We start from the raw sequence: 15383 nt of genomic DNA on the forward strand, positions 1-15383 counted from the left end.
AAATATGGTCTGAAGTCACTGTTGAGAACTTCCAGTACTGGACTGTATACCATTGTTCACCCACCTCTGGTGGGACAGGACATACCCAGGGACAGTAACGAAGGAGTCTAGGACAGTGGCTGAAAGATATGATTCTGTAAATATGACGACGTCAGGCTGTTGCTTGATTTGCCTATGGGGCAGTTTTCCCAAAATTAGCATCAGTCCCCAGATGTGGTGAGGAGGACTTTGCAAGGTCAACTGGGCTGGAATTGTCTGAATCATATCTGTGTTGTTGCCAATAGGTCTGTCCAATATTTCCCTTTTTGTAGCTGTTGTCTTACAATGGAATGGCTTACTAGGCCACTTCAGGAAAAGGTATGGGTAGGCCTGAGCTGGTAGGGATGGCAGATTCGCTGAAGCACATTAGTCAACCAGTTGGTTTTTTAATGAAAATCATGACCTCTGGGTTACTAGTACAGTATCATAACCACTAGGCCACTGCTGCCTTGGAGAAGTCAGTGAATAGCCATGTAGGGGTTGCTGAAGGTAACATTTACTGCCAAGGCCACCTGTTTCTATGGGTCTCCTACCCTCAGAGTCAAAAAAAATCTCGATACTCCTGTGCCTTATTTCAGACAGTAACATCTCAACTGATGAATCTTTACCCCCACCTCAAAAAGAGGAAGACTATTTATAGAGGGTGCTAACAGTCCCAGGAGTTCACCATAAATATATAATGAAGGTGCACTGAGCAAAATTGGTCTGATTCTCAGCAGAGTTACATTGCTGGACAAAAGTGCAGTTTCAGTACTATTTTAGTATGTAAATCCACCACTGAGGAAAATCTAGCCCCAAAAGTGATTTCATTATTGTTATATTAACTGTAAACTACAATTTAAAATAAAAATAAAACATTGAAAACATTTTTATTCTACTTTCCCTGTCTTTATTTTATCCTGTTTCTCTTCTTTCCTATTCCTTTTCCCCCATGTTCACTATTTTAAATCATACTTTTCCCTTTTCTGCTACATGATCCAATCTACTCTACTGATTCTAACCATTTTTTAAACTTTAAAAATGAACTTTGAAACTTTTTGCTTATCTTTCTTCTTTCTCCTGGCTCTCAGGAAGCCTTTTCGTTTTCCAGTAATTGAACAGATATTGAATGGGTATACCTGCTGGCAGTCCAGAGAGCCCAACAACTGTAGCACTGCAAGGGATCATTTGGAAAACATTATTGTGAATAATATTACCTACAGCAACAATCTAGTTCAAAACAGGATGGTACTCGGCATTAGAAAACTCCCATTTAAAAAAAAAATTGAGAAATCAAGATGGAGGGCAATGTTGAAAAGTGTCAAAGAGAAGACAAGGTAAAACAGGAAGCATGATTAGGTGACACATGTCTTAGATTTTAAAAGTCTAAGGATTGTAGGAGGAATGAAAGACCGAGGCAAGTAAGGAATTTAACCTACACCCTTATTGCTGATTTTGTGTATGGGGGGAGCTAAATTACATCAACTCCCCAGTGTACTTAATTTAAATAATTCACTTGATAAACTGAAACTTGCTTGAAGCTAATCCATCTGATTCATGACCCCAAGAAACCCATGATCATGTGAAATCACAGAAATAATTCCAAGGTGAAAAAATAAACACCTGTAAATATACCCATGATAAACAGCTATAAACCAAACTGAATTTCTGAATCACTTTTTGAAATGCCTCTTAACAAATAATGTCCATGTGAATTAGACACCGCAGATCGATTTCCCCTCTGCTCAATTTCATCACTCATTGAAGTGAAAACTGCCAAATGCTTTGTGCCTGTCCTAATGAAGCAACATCCATTTTCCCTTCCTCACTAGTGCAAGCCACCATTTGGAATCAAACTGAACTCCTGACACAGAAGGTTTAGCTCTGTTACAGGCATCATTTTACAATTTACATCTATAAGAGGATGGGAAATTGTTCTTTTTTCCATTGAGTCTATTACAAATTGGGCAAGGGCGCAGAAGATGTAAAACGGCAAAACAAGCTTGCTGCTGTGGGAACTTACTTCCTATTGGGCAACTGGGGCATAGTCTATGACCAGGCTGCATTGTTGACCCCTCCCAGGCTGTTGGACAGTTGGTAGCTGTGGAATTGGGGCAAAAAAAAAAGAAATGGAGCTATGGTAAAGATAAGCACCAGAAAACACAATAGCAGGCTAGTTCCCTCCACTGAAAATGTGAAGAATTACCTCAGAATATGTGAGAAAATTGCATCGTTTCTCAGTCTGCAAGAACTTCAACTGATGTGAGTTATTAAAAAAATGCTTCAACTTAAATATGGAGGGGGAGAAGGGAGGAGACTCAGAGAGTGTGATTCATCCAAACCAATGTCAATGTTAATGTAAACACACACGTATCAATGAAAAAACACATTCCTGATATTTAAATAGTTATTACAATTAATCATAGGAGCGCTCTTTTAAAACTACACACTGCACTAAAGGGTACATGAAATGTGGTTTCAATTTAGATGCTTCTTCCTGCACTAGACATCCAGGTAAAATTCTTTACTCAGAGAGTGGTTGGAATGTGGAACATGCTACCACAAGGAGCAGTTGAGGAGAAATGCATCTATGCCACTAAAGGGAAGCTAGATAATACATGAGGGAGAAAGGAATAAAAGAATATGCTGATAGGGCGAGATGAAGTAGGGTGGAAGGAGGCTCGTGTGGAGCATAAACACCGGCATAGAGGTGTTGAGCTGAATGGCCTGTTTCTGTGCTGTAATTACTATAACATTTTATGTAAATTGGATGTGGTGCGCACATACAGTACAAGATCATCTTAAAAATTAGAACAAAACTAAAAAAAGTGAACTACATGACAGTAAATCATTTTAACCACAGATATTAGTGTGCAAATGTCTGCAAAACTTCCACTGTGTATGTACTCTTTTTCTTAAAGTGGTACATGGAACAGAGTCCAAAGGGCCTAAACTCAAATAAATTGTAATTACTAAATTTGGATTGAACCAGATTGGGAAGTCATCTCTATTGAGAATATTGGGTGTCATTAGGATATTTATTGAATATAATATTGTAATATCACAGTATTTTAAAACAAGTGGCTATAAACTGGTCCCTGCTTTATAACCAACAAAGGTGTTAGATTATTTAAAAAACCAATAATGCAAATTTGCATTTAGTATTGCTGAGTAACATGAATGACTCGGCCTTTTCTCCTTTAAATATTCAGCTTGATGTCAATTTGGCAAGGAGGTGCACATGCATGCTGTTCCGTGAACACAGAGGCAGTGCTTTTTAAAAGCTTGACTTCTACAAAAAGTAGCCTGATCTTGCATGTGACCTGGAAAGTTATGAGCCATCTACCAGTGCCAGCCTGGCAAATTTGATGGAACTACTCTTTAAATGAAATATAGGAGAGTGCCTGTTTTTCTCCATATCTAACTGCAAACAGACTTGCAGTTGCAGGAATCATGGGCAATGTTCCCGTTAAGATGCCTGGCCACGTGGCCGCGCAGAGATCTGCAGGTCCCGCGCAGGCCACTCAATGACGTTATAATGGAAAGAACCGCGCATGCATGATAATTTTAAGGGGACACGTGACCCTCCCCCCAAAATTAGCGCATGCACGGTTTTTCCCATTATAACACTATTGAGCGGCCTGCGCAGGACCTGCAGATTTTAACCCCCAAAAAGGGGTGGGTTGGGTGAGATGTAAAACTTTTTAAAATCTCAAACTAGACCCCAACCCACCCACTTTCGGGTTTAACGGAGGCGGGACAGGGGTTGGGCAGCCAACCCGTTCTCAGGAGGTGGGTTGGCCATTTAAATATTATAATGAGGCTGGGAGCCTCACACTTTACCTGTCCTACAGGTTTAACCCTGGCTGGCTGCGCAGCTCAAGGGAGGAGAGGACAGCTTCAGGGAAAAGGGAAGTGCCTTTAGAGCACTGCATGTGGGCCAGGAGGAGCAGGATTGCTTCCCGCCAGCCCACCAAGCTAACTTCTTCCCTGCCATCACTGCCCCCCCACCCCAAACCCCAGGATCGGGGATCTGACCCCCACCTGGGATCGGGGCTCGGACCCCCCCAGATCCACCCATCCCCCGGGAAAGGAGATCGGACCTCCCCCCCCCCCCCCCCTCAAGATCCCACTAACGCAGCAGTAGGTGTCTTACTTCCCATTGAAAAAAATAGATGCACGGTGTAGCTAAAACTCCGCAACCCACCAGTCAATATCAGGGGCCATATGTTTCAAAGCTACATGCCCCCATGATGTGTTTGTACATCATTAAGTATGAAGAAAAACAGGCATGCTCCCATTGAGAAATTTCACCCACAGATCTTTAGGAAGATCATGCCTACATATAGCTTAAAAGATTGAAAACAGCTTTACGTCTTAGATGCTCCTCTAAGCATTGAAGTGCAATGCCATCAACTGCCGTGTCGAATTTATTGGCAAATAGGTGATGCTGTTGCAGCATCCATTTCAGATCCCCTGCTCCATATACGCACACTGAACGGACGTGTATACCAGTGCAGGGTGGATAAGGTGCTCCTTTGGAAACATCGCCTTCCAAGTAGCTCCATTTTACCAGCCTTGCTAAAGAGTTCATGTCAGAGACATCAAATTTGTTATTAACAGGGACTGATCCAGGAATATCAGGCATTCTTTGGAGTGTTGCCCACATGTGTTCATCTGGACTGAAAGTGTCCTTTTCCCATTCAATAAAATTCTGTATTTTAGGGCTTCTAAATAAATATTCCACAAAACTTCTACTAACAACAAAGTAGGCACTTCCTGAAAACATTGGTGTTTCAATTGGAGGAGTTTCTTTATTAGTTTCCGTATCCTTTATTTTCCCATCCACCACCGTATAATGATGTTTCCATCTCTTTTCTTTATGGGTTGAGGTCTTCTCTGTTTCTAGGCTGTTTACTTCTTTTAAGGCCTTGAGTTTTTCCACTATTTCCAAATTAGTTTTTAAGGGGAAATCCATGCCACATAGATTGATCAAGTATTTCCATGTTGAATTCCTTTGAAGGAGGTCTTTCATGCAGTTTATATCGGCCTGAACCCTGCTCCAGGACGCATAGGTTACACTCTCAAGCTGGCTGGCAATAAAGACATTGTCAAAGCACGAGGCAATGCTCTTAACTGCATCCAAGAAGGTCTCAGGTGACTTTTTGTCAACATGAATACAGTAAAAATTCTGAGGTGCATATATAGACCGTAAAAGTTTTTCAAACATGTCAATTCTGTGATGGATTACTATTGAATATGCTATTGGAAATTCTTCTTCCTCTTTGCCAAGTGGAAATGTGATGTATCTTTGTAACTTGGTGAAGTTGGCACAGTGTTTGGTCAAGTCTATGTAATCTTTCTCACTCAGCACAGGACGTTTTTTATATATGTTTGAGAGGGTCTGAAGTTTAGCCAGTTTTATTGTCTCTTCATCTCCACGGATAATGGCAGTGCAGTTTACATAATATCTGGGGTCCTCTTCAACAAGCTGCAAATTTCGGTACTGGTTTACAGGACCCTTGTCACGGCTTACAAGAAACATTAATGTCACTAAACAGCAGATTCCTGTCAGAATCCATTGAAACAGCCTATACTTGAAATACCGCAGTCTTCTGTACAACATGTCTGGTCCCTTATAATATATTCAACTTTATCTTTTGCTCGTCATCAGTTTCTTTTCCACTTAGCCAATCAAGCCTTCACTGTAGAGTGTAATCTTTGGCTCTCATAAAAGATTGAGATAACTGTAACAAAATAGAAACACAAAAATCACAGTGTATGTTCAATAAATAATTGAAGCTGTAACGATGCACAAAACTGTCAATGGTATGAAAATATACACTACAATTCCTATAATCAAAATGTAACTAAAATGCTTTGAGAGGATTAAGCATTATGAGTAAGGTAAACAGCGTAACAACCTACTAATTCTTGTAGCTAAGAGACAATTTTAACTTCTTGCTATAATGAAGATGAATAAATGCACTTCTGTAATGTTAACAATGAGAATAAATATGGAATACCAAGTACATCAGTAATGGTTGTTGTGAAGAACATTTTGAATCTTGAAAATATGCAGCTCTCCCACATTACATCCACAAAAGTTTTTCTTGATATATTTTTGACAGGTACTACAGATTTAATTTTAATTGTTGGGCAAAAACATAGAAGGCGGAACTAATTTTGAGTCTTTATCAGATCACAGGAATGTTTGCTATGTGTGGTACTTTCCAACACTGAAAAAGTAATTTATTTTTGGTTAATTATATAGAAATTACAACACAGAAGCACACTGCTCAGCCCAACCAGTCCATGTTGGCGTTATCCTCCACACAAGCCCACCTAATCCCACATGCCCACCCACTCCCATATCTCTTTATTCACTTCCCCTTCAACCGCCTATCCGCTCTATTCTTAAACATCGACAAGGTCTCTGTTTTAATCACCAATTCTGATTTAGAGCCTCACAACTCTCTGGGTTAAAAAAAGTTTCTCCAGCTCTCTGTTCTAACTCTCTTACATCTAATCTTATATCTACACCACTCAATCACTGAAACAGTCACTTTCTATCTATCCTGTCTTATCCCTTCATAAGTTTAAAAACCTCTATTAAATCACCCCTTCATCTCTCTCATAACAAAATCAGACACAACGGGCCAGATTTTCAGTGTGCCGTGAGGTGGGCTTTTAGGTGTGCTGGGGGCAAAAATCCCGAATTCGGGGGTCCCGACACCATCCCGCCCAAAACCCACCTCCACGTAAGTTTCAGAGGAGACGGGTACCCGCCCCGCACTGGGATCCGCCGACCCGAGGCGGGAAGGGATTTGTGCCAATTAACTGCCTGTTAACAAGCAGTTTTTAGCCTAATCCCTATTTTGAGGGGTGTCGTGTGGGATTCCCGACGGCTCCAAACCACGCCAGGTTAGAGTAGGCGGGCCGTCGGGTTGAAGGACTTGGAGGGGTCGCGATGTCGGTGTTCAGGTGAGTGATGGGTGCATGAGTGCAAAGGTAAGTGTGTTTGGTGTGTCTAAAGTGTGTAAAGAAGTTTAAATTACCTGTACTTACCTTAACAGCCTTCCTTCTTCTAGGCGTTGGGAGTCCATCACTCAGCCGGCACTGAAAGCTGAATGGCGGCGATCTGTCAAAAGTGACAGCCTGCAGCTTTCATTGCCGGTGACAGTTCTAACTGAGTCTGTGTAGAAGGACTCAGGTTAGAAGTCAGACTGTCAGTGTTTGACAGCTTCAAACAGCTGTGAAACACTGATATTTCATCTGTCAAAAACTCTTGACAGATGAAATTTCAGTCTGTGACGTCACCTGTTGCCGGGTGGCCCTTAATTGGCCTGCTGAGCCCGCTGGGCGGGCTCAACAAGGTCAATCAAGGGAAAATCGCGTCGATTGGCTGGACGTTGATGGAGGCGGGACTAAAACCCTAAAGTTGTAGTCCCGTCTCCTTCCCGACTGCCGAATGAAAATCCAGCCCAATTGTTCAAGTATTTCTTCATATTTCCTCATACCAGATCCTAGTGAATCTGTGCTGTAACCTCTCTATTACCTCAGCATCTTTCTTATAGCGTGGAGCACAAAACTGCACAGTACTCTAACTGTGGTCTTACTAAGGTTTTATATAAATTCACCATTACATCTCAAATTTTATATTCTATACCAGTTGCATTAAAACTCAGAATTCCATTAGCTTTTTTTATGGCTTTATCCACTTGAGTTGGTGCCTTTAAACAACAACAACAACTTGCATTTATATAGCACCTTTAATGTAACAAAATGTCCCAAGGCGCTTCATGGGAAAATTATCAAAATTTGACACCAAGCCACAGGAGGAGATATCAGGGCAGATGACCAAAAGCTTGGTCAAAGAGGTAGGTTTTAAGGAACATCTTAAAAGGAGGAGAGGCAAAGAGGTTTAGGGTGGGAATTCCAAAGCCAAGACAGCTGAAAGCACAGCTGCCGAAAGCACGGCTGCCAATGGTGGGGTGATTAAAATTTGGAATGCCCAAGATGCTAGAATTGGAGGAGTGCAGATATCTTGAAGGCTTGTAGGGCTGGAGGAGGTTACAGAGCTAGGGAGTGGTGAAGCTACGGAGGAATCTGAAAACAATGATGAGGAATTTAAAATTGAGGTGTTGCCAGACCGGGAGACAGTGTAGGTCAGCAAACACAGGGGTGATGGGCATATGGGACTTGGTGAAAGTTAAGATACGGGCAGCAGAGTCTTGGATGAGCAGAAGTTTATGTAGGGTGGATGATATGAGGCTGGCCAGGAGAGCATTGGAAGAGTCAGGTCTAGAGGCAGGGTCGGAGATGGAAGTAGGCAGTCTTGGTGATGGAGCAGATCTGTGGTTGGAAGATCATCTTGGCATCAAACACAATACCAAGTGTAATGAAATCTGCTTGTCTTGCCTGTATTCGTTTTGCACTCATGTATATTACCCTCCCCCACACGGTGTACAGTTTCACTTCCTCTTTCCTGACTAACCTGGAAGGTTCCAGGTCTTGGCTCTTGGCTCCGCCCCTGACTTCTCTTACTTAAAGATCCCAGGATCTGTATGACTCATTCCTGCGAGCCAGTCGGTGTGTTGAGATGTTAGCTCTGATCTTAGTGATTAAAAGCCAACTTGTTAAAGTCTATAACTTCTAGTTTTGTGGTTATTGAAGGCACATCACCAAGGTTGTGAATGTCCTGGCTCAGCTTCCAGACAGTTGCCAGGAGAGGGATGGAAATGCTGGCAAGGGAACAGAGTTAGTTGCGGGGACCAAAGACAATGGACTGAATTTTCTGGGGTGGTAGCGGGCGAGATGGGTGGCGGGTCGGGTGGTAAAGTTGTTATTTTTGACAGCGGGTCTGGAACCCGTTGCCATCTCGCTCAGTCATGCCTTTCCCACAGGCACATCTCATCGTGGAGCCGACCCGACCTGCAGCAGCGGGGGACTCAAATGAAATGATTATGAGGTAGTTTACAGGCACTTAAGAGCCTTTTGCCCCTACTTTTTAAATTTTCCTGCATGGGCACAGGATTCACGCAGCTCGGGAACCATGTCTGTCAACCTGAGGCGTGAGTTCCGTGGCCGTTGCTCCAGCTGATTACTTGACAGCATGGAAAACAAACCAAAAATAAAAATATGCCGATTACATCAGCTAACAGATTGATGGAGATTCTGTTCTACTTGAAAAGCTATTGGTAAATGTTAATTCAGAAATTCCTGAAGGGATGCAAGTGCTACCCTAGATGGTGAGGGAAATGCATTTTTCACTGGCCATTCTCGGCTGTTGCCTTCCAACTCAATGGTAATTGCAGTGAATTGATCTGCACTATAAAAAATGACATATACCATTTAAATAAATGTGTGTGTTTCTGGTCAGGTTTTCCTCAATCTCATCACTCATTCCATTGGTTCAATTTGCTTTCAGTCCCTGAATATGACTCATTTAATTTTTCAGTCTGAGACTTTAGGGTGAATTTCTGCGGAGGTTCTCTCACTTGTTCATTGTTAACTTCAACAGAAGAGCTGCAGAAATCCCAGAAACATATTGTAAGCACCATTTACACTGTTTGTCAGGGATTCTGCAGCTCTTCTGCTGAACTTGCATAAGATTGTAAATCAACCTGAAAATGACCCATTTATCCTGACACTTTGTTTTCTGTTAGTTAGCCAATCCCCTATCCATGCTAATATATTACCCCCAATCCCGTGAGATCTTATCTTATGCAGTAATCTTTTATGTGGCACCTTATCGAATGCCTTCTGGAAATCCAAATACACGACATCTACTGGTTCCCCTTTATCCTCCCTGCTCGTTACACTCAAAGAACTCTAGTGAATTTGGCAAACACAATTTCCCTTTCATAAAACCATATTGACTCTGCTTGATTGTATTATGATTTGCTAAATGTCCTCTTACTTCCTTAATAATGGATTCCAGCATTTTCCCAATGATAGATGTTAGGCTAACTGGCCTATAGTTTCCTGCTTTCTGCCTCCCTCCTTTCTTGAATAGGGGCGTTACATTTGTGGTTTCCCAATCCGCTGGGACCTCTCCAGAATCTAGGAAATTTTGGTAGATTACAACCAACGCATCTACTATCTCTGCATCCACTTCTTTTTAAGACCCTAGGATGTAGGCCATCAGGTCCAGGGGACTTGTCCACCTTTAGTCCCATTAGTTTGCCTAGTACTTTTTCTCTAGTGATGGTGATTGTTTTAAGTTCCTCCCTCCCTATAGCCCCTTGATTATCAATTGTTATTGGGATGCTTTTAGTGTCTTCATACCTTTGTAATTGTCTTTATTTAAGTTTAGGACACTAGGTTCAGACCCAAGTTTCTCACCCTCAACTGAATTTGAAATCCTATCATGCTATGATCACTCTTCCCTAGGAGATCCTTTACTCTGAGATCATTAATTAATCCTGTCTCATTACACATTACCAGATCTAAAATAGCTTGCTCCCTGGTTGGTTCCACAATGTAATGTTCTAAGAAACCATCCCAAAATACATTCTATATATTACCCCCAACCCCGTGAGATCTTATCTTCTGCAGTAACCTTTTATGTGGCACCTTATCGAATGCCTTCTGGAAATCCAAATACACTTCACAACATGGCACAGCGTCATGTCTTGCAGATTCCTGAGGACCAAGTAGCTCGTCACATAACCTCCTCAGATGAAACATAGAAGATAGGAGCAGGAGTAGGCCATTCGGCCCCTCGAGCCTGCTCCGCCATTCAATGAGGTCATGGCTGATCATCCAAACTCAGTACACTGTCCCTGCCTTCTCCCCATACCCCTTGATCCCTTTAGCCTTAAGAAATATATCTAACTCCTTCTTGAATATATTTAATGAATTGGCCTCAACTGCCTTCTGTGGTAGAGAATTCCACAGGTTCACCACTCTCTGGGTGAAGAATTTTTTTATTTTTTTATTCATTGATGGGATGTGGGCATCGCTGGCTAGGCCTGCATTTAGTGCCCATCCCTAATTGCCCTTGAGAAGATGGTGATGAGCCGCCTTCTTGAACCGCTGCAGTCCATATGGTGTAGGTACACCCACAGTGCTGTTAGGAAGGGCGTTCCAGGATTTTGGCACAGCGACAGTGAAGGAACGGCAATACAGGTCCAAGTCAGGATGGTGTGTGGCTTGGAGGGGAACTTGTAGGTGGTGATGTTCCCATGTGTCTGCTGCCCTTGTCCTTCTAAGTGGTAGAGGTCACGGGTTTGGAAGGTGCTGTTGAAGGAGCTTTGGCGAGTTGCTACAGTGCATCTTGTAGATGGTACACACTGCAGCCACAGTGCGCTGGTGGTGGAGGGAGTGAATGTTGAAGGTGGTGGATGGAGTGCCAATCAAGTGGGCTGCTTTATCCTGAATGGTGAGTGTTGTTGGAGCTGCGCTCATCCAGGCAAGTGGAGAGTATTCCATCACACTCCTGACTTGTGCCTTGTAGATGTTGGAAAGGCTTTGGGGAGTCAGGAGGCGAGACACTCGCCGCAGAATTCCCAGCCTCTGGCCTGCTCTTGTAGCCACAGTATTTATATGGCTGGTCCAGTTCAGTTTCTGATCAATGGTAACCCCCAGGATGTTGATAGTGGGGGATTCAGCGATGGTAATGCCATTGAATGTCAAGGGGAGATGGTTAGAGTCTCACTTGTTGGAGATGGTCATTGCCTGGCACTTGTGTGGTGCGAATGTTACTTGCCACTTGTCAGCCCAAGTCTGAATGTTGTCCAGGTCTTGCTGCATATGGACACGGACTGCATCATCTCTGTCCTAAATGGCTTACCCCTTATCTTTAGACTGTGACCCCTGGCTCTAGACTCCCTCGCCATCGGGAACATCCTTCCTGCATCTAGTCTGTCTAGTCCTGTTAGAATTTTATAAGTTTCAATGAGATCCCCTCTCATTCTTCTAAACTCTAGCGAATATAAGCCCAATCGACCCAATCTCTCCTCATACGTCATTCCTGCCATCCCAGGTATCAATCTGGTGAATCTTCGCTGCACTCCCTCCATGGCAAGAACATCCTTCCTCAGATAAGGCGACCAAAACTGCACACAATACTCAAGGTGTGGTCTCCAAGGCCCTGTACAACTGCAGCAAGACATCCTTGTTCCTGTACTCGAATCCTCTCGAGGAGGAGGAGGAGGAGGAGGAGAAAAAGAGAGCGAAAACGAACATCTTGCAGAGGCCCATCAACCAGCGGCAGCAGTACACGAGAACATTGCTGCCCGGGATGCAAGGAACGCACTCATCTTGGCCAGATTTGCTTAGCCTAACCAACTAATCAAGCACTTTTGCCTCGCAGCTTCTTACCCGAGTATCGACAATGGCCAAGGACCAGCGGATTCCTAGCAATTTGACCACCATACTGACAATTGCAAGTAATCCTAAGCCCTCAATGTGGAAGTCCCATTTGCGAAATGACACACGCCACAACTACAACAGTAGCCATCAGATTTTTTGTTTACAGTAATCATCTGATGGCTTTTAAACATAAAACATCAAATTTCACCCAAGTGACTAGTTGTGCAGTATCTTTCTCTTACGCGTGCTCCTATGTGGTGCTTCCCCTGTGGCTTCAGCAGATGTGGAGGCCCCTTGCTCACTTTCTTGCTGCTCCTGTCTCGACACCTTTGGTGGGTGTCCTCTGGGGTTGCGAACTTGAGGGCTCATCAACAGTCTGCTGCTCCTGCGGCTGTGCAGCGGCTGAGACGCCGATCTCAGTTGGGTGTGGACGCTGGTGGGGTGCTGACCGAGGGCTATGCAGTGGCATGGAAGTGTGAGCGCTTGGCGAGGAGCCCCCACTTCCTTGATGTCTGCCACCAACTTCCCTCTCATGGGTCAGCTCCCCCTTAGTGCTTGCAAATGGCTTGAGAGCACCTTGCTGCACATCAGGGGGGCCATGGGGACCCATATCTGCACTGGCAGTCCTACTCAGAAGGACTTCCGTGAAGGTCTGTTTTCTCTGTTCAATAGTTGACCATCGCTCCTCCAGAGATGTCATTCTATTCAGAACACTCACCATGTTTTCTGCACTCTGGCAACTTATCACCTCCGTGGAAGTTGCCATCCTTTCCGTGGTGATGCGTTCATGCGCCAATGACTCCACAAATGCTCTGCTCATGTTCGCAATGGACTCCTCCATTCGCTCCACACTCACAGCGACCCTGGAGACAAAACCTGCCAGAGACTCCTGCATCTGTTCCTGGAGTTTCAGCACCACTGATCTTATGGATGGACCCAGAGGCAGAGGGTCGACATGCAGGTGAGCCGAGCTGGCACAGTCCTGCGCCCTCCGACTAGGACTCTCCACTACTGTCCCTGTCTCCACAATCTGCTGATGCTCACTTGTGAGCTGTGATACGCCAGGTGACAACACTACTCTATCTTGCGATGTTCCCTCCGAGGTGTGAGTGTCTGCGCTGGTGCTGGGTGCGGTGAATTCTGCTGACGCTGCGCCCTCAGAGGTTGCAGCTTCCTCCGAGGAGTCTTGAGGCTCATACTCGTCCTCCTGGATAGTGGGGACGGGTGCTTGCGATGGCCCTGTGGGGGAGTAAAGGAAAGAGTCAGAGATGTGAGGCCAAGGTTACATGCACTTTGCATATTGCAGATGATCATAAGTCCATCTGTTAGAGCTTCAGAATCATTATCAGCGGCTCATGTCATTGAGAGAGATGGAAAACTATTCTGTCATCAGCTTGCTGTGATGCGCCCATCTGTCCGTCCCCCACTTGGGAATCTTACTCCACTCCCACGATCTCCAGGACCGCCTCCTCCCAGGTGGTGAGCTGGGCAACTGAGGGTGGCCCTCCTCCTGTCCTCACTCTTTCCCTCTTATTGTGAGCTCTCTTTTCCTGCAATGAGGGAGACAAGTGGGGTTTGAGTGAGAATGAAGGAGTGAGTGTAGAGAATCCATAGCATAGATGCTTAGAAGGATACAAAGATAGAGTGAGGTGGCAAGACCAAGGGCCCTCCCTGTGTGTTGGAAGTTGTAATTGCATCACAGTGATAGGGAGTGTGAGGGCTGCATAGTCGAATAGTTAGGTGAATGTGACCATATAGAGAGAGAGGGAATGGGTAAAGGTGCATGGATGTCAGTGTCAAGTGGGATGTGGAGGAAGAGATTGCTAAAGCGGAGTGCTGGTGAGGAGAGGCAATGGGGATCAGATTGAGGGTAATGTGAAATTCACTCTCACTTTTCCAGTGTGCAGGTGGTCATGAAACCTCTTCCTGCACTGAAGCCAGGTTCTGCAGGTTATTGACAAAGAGTTTACCTCCTCTGCCACCTGGATCCACATAGCCTTAGTTTGCTGGGGAGGCTTCTTCCTCCCTGAAGGGAAGAGCACCTCTATTTGCTCTTGCTCCCTCTACTAAAGCCTGCAGGGCAACGTCATCAAAGCAGGGTGCAGACCTAGGTCTCTGGCTGGCCATTCTTCCTGCAGGTGCCTCTAACATGCAAGGGCAAAAGGTTGGCAGTCTGCAGAAGAAGTAAGGCTTGTTGCAGACCTTAAATGCAGCAGCAATGACGACGTCACTGGAGGCGACTTTCAACCTGGGAAAACTCATTGGTCATGGGTTCCCACATGTTGGAACTCAATTGGCCAATTAACTTAAAATAGCATCATTTTCCCACAGCGATTTAGAATCGGGTGGCTAACACGAAATGCGGATTACACGACCCCAGCCCGCCCCAGTATCAAAATCCAGCCCAATTACTCCAATGGTCTTCTGACTGGCCTCCCATCCTTGACCCGCCATAAACTTCACTCATCCAAATCTCTGCTGCCGATATCGTATCTCGCACTAAGTCCAGCTTGCCCATAACCCGTCCCCATACATTGGCTCTTGGTCTTTCAAGGGCACAAATTTAAAATTCTCATCCTTGAATTTAAGTCCCTCCATTGCCTTACCCTCCCTATTTTTGTAATCACCTCCAGCCCTACAACCACCCCACCCCCTCTAAATTTTCCATTCCTCTGGCTCTGGCCTCAGGTGCAGCCTCTCCTCTCTTTACTCACCATAGGTAGCTATGCCTTCAGCTGCCTAGACTCATGCTCTGGAATTCCCTCCTTAAACCCCTCTGCCTGTCCACTTCCCTCTTCTCCGTTATGACCCTCCTTAAAACCCACCAGTTTGACCAAGCATTTGGTCATCCCCTCCAGTTTTTCCTTCAACCTCTGTGAAGCACCTTGCAAAATGATTATGTTAAAGGCACTATGTGAGTGCAAGTTGTTAGCAGTTTACTAATAACTTTCAAGAGTAGTCTGGATTACCACGTATTCTTAAATTCAATGCATTTCTCCAATTCTGCTTTCTACAGGGCTTAATGTTCTCTATTCATTATTCTTAGT

The 15383-nt window shown here is 44.4% G+C and overlaps 1 protein-coding gene across 5 annotated transcripts in view; it reads right to left on the reverse strand.

Annotated features, from left to right (window-relative positions):
- Positions 1-4150: 4150 nt before the first annotated feature.
- Positions 4151-15383, reverse strand: part of LOC147124369 (beta-1,3-galactosyl-O-glycosyl-glycoprotein beta-1,6-N-acetylglucosaminyltransferase-like) — a 111417-nt gene continuing 100184 nt past the window's right edge. For all 5 annotated transcript variants that reach the window (XM_085986037.1, XM_085986026.1, XM_085986006.1 and 2 more), the window contains one exon: positions 4151-5765. In XM_085986037.1, coding sequence (XP_085842163.1) covers positions 4358-5644 — 1287 coding nt within the window. In that variant the 5' untranslated portion in view covers positions 5645-5765 and the 3' untranslated portion in view covers positions 4151-4357. The remainder of the gene's footprint in view (positions 5766-15383) is intronic.

This window comes from Somniosus microcephalus, chromosome 1, assembly GCF_052327205.1.
Source record: "Somniosus microcephalus isolate GS21.2 chromosome 1, FLI_Smic_1.0, whole genome shotgun sequence".
NCBI lineage: Eukaryota > Metazoa > Chordata > Chondrichthyes > Squaliformes > Somniosidae > Somniosus > Somniosus microcephalus.